Source organism: Apium graveolens, chromosome 4, assembly GCF_009905375.1.
Source record: "Apium graveolens cultivar Ventura chromosome 4, ASM990537v1, whole genome shotgun sequence".
In the NCBI taxonomy this organism is placed as follows: Eukaryota; Viridiplantae; Streptophyta; class Magnoliopsida; order Apiales; family Apiaceae; genus Apium; species Apium graveolens.
Genome location: NC_133650.1, coordinates 280,078,233 through 280,086,131, shown reverse-complemented (window position 1 = coordinate 280,086,131; position 7,899 = coordinate 280,078,233). Strand labels below are relative to the sequence as shown.

Genomic DNA, 7,899 nt, shown 5'->3' with positions numbered 1-7,899 from the left:
GGCAACAATAATAAGAGACAACTATAATCTTGATGAAACGACTCTTAATGAAATTTATGGGATGCTCAAGACTCATGAACTTGAGATGGAACAAAGAAGCAAGAGAAAAGGAGGAAAGTCAAGGACAGTTGCTCTTAAGGCTGAAGAAGAATCCCCCAAGGCAGCTACCTCAAGGAAAGGCAAGTGTAAAACTCTCTTCACAAAGTCTGATACTGAGTCATCAAGTTCTGATAGTGATGATGACTCAGAATCTGAAAGCTTGCCTGAGATGGATGCTGATGAAGAGATGATGAAGCTGTGTGCCCTTATGGTGAAAGGAATCACAAAGATTGTATACAGGAAGTTCAGGAAGGGAAAGAAGTTTTCCAGGAAAGGTGCAAGTTCTGATAAGAAGAATTTCAGAAAATCTGAGGGCAAATGAGGAAAGTCTGACAGAGGAGATTATACAAATGTCAAATGCTATAACTGTGGTGAGAAAGGCCACATATCTCCTGATTGCAAGAAAGTGAAGAGTGACAAAGGCAAGGCTCTTGTCACAAAGAACAAAAGCTGGACAACCACCTCAGATTCTGAAAGTGAGGAGAATTATGCCTTGATGGCAAATGCTGATATGGCAAGTGCTGAAAGCAGTTCTGAAGCTGCTGAGTTAAAGGTACCTCAAACTACTTATGCCTTTCATACTGATGATATTAATGAGTTGAGAAGATATCTTAAAACCAAGTTTATTAGCTATAGAGATCAAACTTTAACATGTGAAAGATTAACTTCTGAAAATCTTGCTTGCAAAAAGAGGAATGATTATTTAGAAAAAGAGTTAGTCATGTTCCATCAAACTCAGAAAGATAGAGATGATACTTTCTATGTTAGGGATGAAGTGCCTAAAATGAATGAATCTCTAAAAGCTGAGTTAGAAAAGGAAAGAGAGATTATCAGGACTTGGACTAACTCTGGCAGAATAACTCAGAATTTGTTAAGTAGTGAAAACTGGAAAGAGGGCTTAGGTTATGGAGATGATAAGAATGATAAAGGAACTGTAGAAATTAAGCCTATAGTTGTTAATCAAAAATCTAAGTTAAAGCCTGTTAACTTTGTAGCTGTAAAGTCTGATAATGAGAAATCAGAAGTTAAAAAGGAATTAACTTCTGATAAACTAAAACAGGAAAAGACAACTGAAGTAAACGTAGGCTTAATGACAAAGAAGCAACTTAAGCATAAGCTGAAAGATGTTAAGAATGCAAACAAGGTAAAACCACCTAGGAAAAATAGGAATGGAAAGGAAGGTGTGAATAAAAGCAATGATTATAAGCCTGTTCCTGATGCTCCTAGAAAAACGTGTCATAACTGTGGAAGTTCTAATCATCTGGCTTCTTTTTGCAGGAAGAATAAGAACATAAACTCCTTACCTTCAAAGTCAGGAGTTAAGAGTCAGTCTGTTAGATATAAGCCACAAAATCCTTGTTTTCATTGTGGTAGTTTATGGCATTCTATTTATACTTGTAAGGAATATCATAGTTTGTACTATAATTATTATCAAATAAAACCTTCTTTAAAGAAAGTTACCATTGTTCCTTCTAGTGTAAGTTCTGATTCAAAGTCTGATAGTGTAAATTCTGATAAGAAAAATGTTAACATAAACTCTGATGCTAAATCCGCTGCAAATGTTAACAAACTTAATAAGGCCAAAGGATCCAAGCAAGTCTGGGTCCTTAAAACTAATCATTAGTGGTCTTTGTGATTGCAGGGCAACAGGAAAAACATCCTAGTTCTGGACAGTGGATGTTCAGGACATATGACTGGAAATAAAGCCCTGCTATCAGATTTTGTGGAGAAGGCTCGCCCAAGTGTTTCTTATGGAGATGGCAACATTGGAAAAACGTTGGGATATGGCAATATCAATCTTGGGAATGTCATCATTAAAGAAGTAGCTCCGGTCTCAGGACTTAAACACAATCTGCTGAGTGTTAGTTAAATCTGTGACAGAGGTTATCATGTGGATTTCTTTGAAGAACACTGTGAAGTTATTAGTAAATCTACAGGTAAAGCTGTTCTGAAAGGATACAGGCATGGTAACATCTATGAAGCCAAGATTTCAACAAGTACTGATGGTTCTGTAATCTGTCTGATGAGTAGAGCATCAATTGAAGAAAGCTGGAATTGGCACAAGAAACTCTCTCATTTAAATTTCAATAATATAAATGAACTAGTCAAGAAAGATCTTGTGAGAGGACTGCCAAAGTCAGTATTTGCTCCTGATGGCCTTTGTGATTCTTGTCAGAAGGCTAATCAAAGGAAACCTCTGACATTGCTCATGTTAAACCTTCAAAGTTACTCCTACCAGGATTCACCAAAGCCAAACAGACTCAACCTTTGAAGACTACTGTAAGTGGTTTTGAAGCAAGAGTGGTTACTGGAAAGGAAGCAAGAGATAAATCTGGATTGGGTAGTGCTGATGAAAGAAGAATACTGAACACAACCAATGATCCAATTTCCTTAAGTGAACCAGGTATTGGAGCAACTCCTGAAAGATTGAATCAACTAGAATCTGTACAGATGGTTTACCATACCTACTTGAGAGAACACATCTTGTTGTACTTCATGACAGATGGTAGGGTTTATCATATAAGGGAAAATTCCATTCCACTGAAGTATTTTGAAGAATTGGAACATGTATTATTCTTACTTCAAGTGAATGACAAAATAACAGAAAGTGCTGCAAACTATTTGAAGAGTCAAATTCAGAGATAGAAAAGGCTTTATTCTGTAAAGTCTGACAACACATATCTTCCAAAGTACAGAGATCACAAGGGTGATATTGTTGAGATGAAGCCTAACTCTGCTAAGATTATAACTACCTTTCTGGGTTACAAGGCTGTAGAATTCAATCTTGAGTCTGACAAGGCGTATTTGATCAGACTGGATCAGGACATAAGGAAAGCTAAAATTAATGATCTCAGGGCTGCAATCTTTCAAACTGGTGAAGATTCTGCAGAACTTAAAGATGCTAAAAGGAGGATGATTGATGAACTCAGATATGCTGAGAGATGTTTAATAAGGAACTATCTCAGAACAACTCCTGACATCAGAGAGATCAAAAAGTGAAGCCAAGTCAAGATCTACAACTGCTCAAATTCTGATATGAATACAGACTGAAGTTGTTATCAAAAGTTAAAGTTGGTAAAGCTTTAAGGACTATAAGTTGTAGTTATCTAGTCAAATTCTCATGCATTTGTACTTAATGTTTTTGACATCATCAAATATCTGTTAACTTGTATATTATGCTAATTTACAAGTTGGGGGAGATTGTTAGATATATTTGATAATATCATGTCTAATATGATTTATGTTTAGTTTTCAGATCTTACTTAAACAGGACAAATCAGTACTTAACTGAAATCAGCACTTATACTGAAGTCAGAACTTAAGTCATTAGTACTTAAGGTTCAGGAGATATTTATTAGAAGATAATATCAGGACTTAAAGGAAACGTTCAGATAAGGAAGGCGGCTGATTGAAAGGAAAAGAAGATCAAGACAAACGTAAGAAGAGATATGCATGAAGAAGGAATTCTATGAATAATAGAATACTTGGAAGAAAAGATATCTGATTGATATATTTTAGGAAGCAGAATTATATTCCATATCAATTAGCGAATATCTTGTAACTGTGTAGTATATAAACACAGACATAGGGTTTATACTATAAGTGTTATCATTATCGAGAAGATTATTCATTGTAACCCTAGCAGCTCTTGTGATATTTGTTCATCACTGAGAGAGGACAGTTCCATACTGTAACAGAATTTATTGCTTTGAATAAAGTCTATTTTCTATTACTTGTGTTATTAGAATTTGATTTGATTGTGCTATACACTGTATTCACCCCCCTCTACAGTGTGTGTGACCTAACACAGACCATCTGCTGCCCAGTCATTTTCTTGTGTAATGAAAGCCCTTTCCTTTTATTTGAGCAACTCAAAGTATTTCTGTTTTATAATCCACAGGCTCAAAGTTCTTTTTATTGGAATCTGACTTTCTACACTCACTGGCAAAGTGCCCTGCCAAGCCACATTTGAAATACTTGAATTTTGATTTATCCACCATGTTTCTATTTAGCTTAGCTGCTCCAAAGTTCTTCTTGAACTTGAGCTTGGCAAATATTCTGGAAAGAAATGCTAGATGTTCATCAATATCTTCCATGTCATCTTGGCTCAAAGAATCTTCATTTTCTGCTACCAGCCCCTTGCCCTTATTTTCAGAAACCTTTGAAGTTGATTCAACAATTTTCCAACTTCATCTCCTTCTCTTTTTCTAACTCAGCAACTAGTGCAATGGATCCTCCTTTCTTCTTTCCTCTCTCCATCCTCTCATCTTGCTCTATTTCAAGCTCATAAATTTTTAGGATGCCATACAGTCTCTCCAAAGTAAACTCCTTGTAATCTTGAGAGTTTCTCAATGAGGCTGTCATAGGTTTCCATTCCTTTGGAAGAGATCTAAGGAACTTAAGATTGGAGTCTTTTGTCTGATAGACCCTTCCATGCAATTTCAGAGCATTTAGTAGTTTTTGAAATCTACTAAAAATGTCAGTGAAAGACTCACTATCTTCACTATGAAAGTGCTCATATTGCTGAATTAGTAGCTGCATCTTGTTTTCTCTAACTTGTTCAGTGCCATCACAGATAATCTGTATTGTATCCCAAACTTCCTTGGCAGTTTTGCAATTGATGATGTTGTCAAACATGTCACCATCAACTCCATTAAACATGATATTCATGGCCTTCTTATCTTTCCTGACTTGTTCAATATCAGGATCAGACCATTCATGCCTTGGCTTGGGGACAGATGGCTCATTTCCAGTTGCAGCTCTCATTGGTACATGAGGGCCTCTTTCTATGCAATCTACATAGGCCTCATCTTGAGAAAGTAAATGAAGATGCATCTTTACTTTCCAGTGATGGTAATTATCTTTGTCCAGAGAAGGAATTTTGACTCCAACATCCTTTGTTCATCTTACTGTTTTGTTGTGATCTTTAAACTCTTTGTTTATCAAGAGTTTGCTCTGATACCAATTGTTAGTCCCTAACAATGCAACAAGAATTACAGAAGGGGGGTTGAATGAAATTCTTGAAACTTTTTCTCAAATTAAGAGTGTTCTAACTTAGAATATATATCTGTGTGAATTGATATACAAAGTGCGGAATAATAACTTGGAATGAATCAAAACACAAGTAATTAAAAACACAAGTCTTTAAAAACTTTCTGGTGGATTTGAATGTATCCACCAGAGATATATAATATATCAAGAGAACTCTGTGTAGCAAGATTTGCTCACAGCTGCTTACAAATGTGAACAACTAAGTTTTCAGAGAAATGCTAAGAATACAGCTTACAAATGTTTCTCAGAGAATTTTCTTACTTAATGTTCTTGTTGTTCTATTTGCTACTTCTTGGTTTATATATCACCAAGATTACAAAGTAATAAGACAAGATAATAAAACAAAACCTATCAAGTCTAATACTATACTGCTTCATTACTCTATTTCAGCATCTTTGAATATCTTCATAATAGCATGGAAATGGAAATGCTTCTTTGTTCTCTAAAACCCAGTTGAATAGGCTTCCACATTCCTTTTGCATACACTCGACACATATGACTGTGTTGTCACTGTCAACTGATGTTTGAATTGATTATCCGCCGGGTACATGATCATCCGTCGGGCTGTCTTGTTGATCATCCGTCGAGTGGCATTGTTGTTTATCCGTCGGGTAGAAATCTGGCACTTGACTTCATTTCATTTATACAGAATTACAAGACATCATCTATGTACAATTAATCAACCTATTCTGCATATCTAATTAAAGTCAATATGACTTGAGTGCTACTACAGAATCTAAACAAGGTGTATGCAGAAATATGCTACAGACTCATTATTACACAAGCTACTCACTCGATAGATAATTAATTATCATCCGTCGGGACTATATTGAGTCATCCGTCGGGACTATATTCCTTATCCGTCGAGTGCTATATTTTTCACTAAGTAAAATCTACTATGGTGTTTTGTTAATGAAATCATCAAGTTCACAACATATCCACAACAATGTTTTTTTCGTGGCATCTGATATTATTATGAACTTCGATCCTGAACCACAAAGTGTGGAAGAGTGTTAACACTGAGATGATTGGCCAAAATGGAAAATTGCGATTCAAGAAGAATTGCAATCCTTGCGCAAGAGAAATAAATTTGGACCTGCAGTCCAAACACCAGCTGGTGTAGTCCCCGTCGGGAATAGATGGGTATTTGTAGGAAAACGAAATGAGAAAAATGAAATTGTGAGATATAAAGCCCGACTTGTAGCCCAGGGATTCTCTCAAAGACCTGGTTTTGATTACCAGGATGCATACTCTCCTGTGATGGATGGAGTTACTTTTCGTTTTCTAATGGGTATGGCTTGTATGGAAAAACTGGAAACACGTTTGATGGACGTTATGACAGCATACCTATATGAATCACTTGATAGTGATATTTATATGAAAATTCCTGAAGGATTATATATTGAGGACACTAAGCCTCAACATTTATATTCTGTTAAATTACAACGATCATTGTATAGTTTGATACAATCTGGCCGTATGTGGTACAACAGGCTTAGTGAATACTTATTGAATGATGGATATTTTAGTAATCAAGTGTGTCCTTGCATTTTTATTAAATGATCATCAATTGGTTTTGTTATTATTGCTATACATGTGGATGATTTGAATATTATCGGTACTACTGAAGATATTACTAATGCTGCTAACTATTTGAAAAATGAGTTTGAAATGAAAGATCTTGGAAGGACAAGATTTTGTTTAGGTATACAGGTGGAGCACTTATCTTCAGGAATATTTGTTCATCAATCAAACTACACTGAAAAGATTCTTGATCGGTTCTACATGGACAAAGCTCATCCACTAACCACACCAATGGTTGTTCGATCACTCGAGGTTGAAAAGGATCCTTTCCGTCCTAGAAAACAAGATGAAGAGGCTCTTGAACCTGAAGTTTCATATCTCAGTGCAATTGGCGCTCTCATGTATCTTGCAAATAATACACGACCTGATATTGCATTTGTAGTGAACCTGTTGGCAAGATTTAGTTCTGACCCTACTAAAAGGCATTGGGATGGAATCAAACATATATTCAGATATCTTCGAGGGACAATCGATCGTGGACTATTCTTCCCAAACAATTCAAGATTATGGATAATTGGATATGCAGATGCGGGAAACATGTCAGATCCTTACTCTGGGCGATCACAAACAGGTTACCTATTTACATATTGTGATATTGCTATCTCTTGGAAGTCTACAAAACAGACTATGGCTGCAACTTCATCAAACCACGCAGAGTTACTAACAATTCATGAAGCAAGCAGAGAATGTACTTCGCTTATTAACAATGGTACGATATTTGTGTTATGATTATAATAAAAAGATTTTAATTATTATACGATTTCAAAAATATTATTATTTCATTAAAATTTAATATTGAGTCATATGGGAAATATGATTACTGAGTTGAAATCAATATAAGCATTGAAAATTTATAAATGGGTAAAATAATATATATAATATTTAATTAAGTCATATAAAAGTAAAAGAAGAATAAAGATTATACATTTAGAGTTATAATAAAATTTTAAAAGGGATGAAACTAAAAGTTGATTAAACAAAAAATAGGTGAAATCAAAGTACATAAAAGAGTGTTTCACTTATTAATAAAAGTTATTAATTATAATAAATAAAGAGATTATAATTATAATATGATTTCAAATTTTTTATTATTTCATTAAAATATACTATTGAGTCATATAAGAAATATGATTACCGAGTTGAAATCAATATAAGAATTAGAAT

The 7,899-nt window shown here is 34.9% G+C and overlaps 1 protein-coding gene across 1 annotated transcript; it reads left to right on the top strand.

Moving 5' to 3' along the window:
• The first annotated feature begins 6,936 nt into the window (after positions 1 to 6,936).
• Positions 6,937 to 7,464, top strand: LOC141719714 (secreted RxLR effector protein 161-like). The gene has a single exon (XM_074522088.1). It carries the CDS (start codon positions 6,937 to 6,939, stop codon positions 7,462 to 7,464), a length of 528 nt encoding a protein of 175 aa, XP_074378189.1.
• Positions 7,465 to 7,899: the final 435 nt, after the last annotated feature.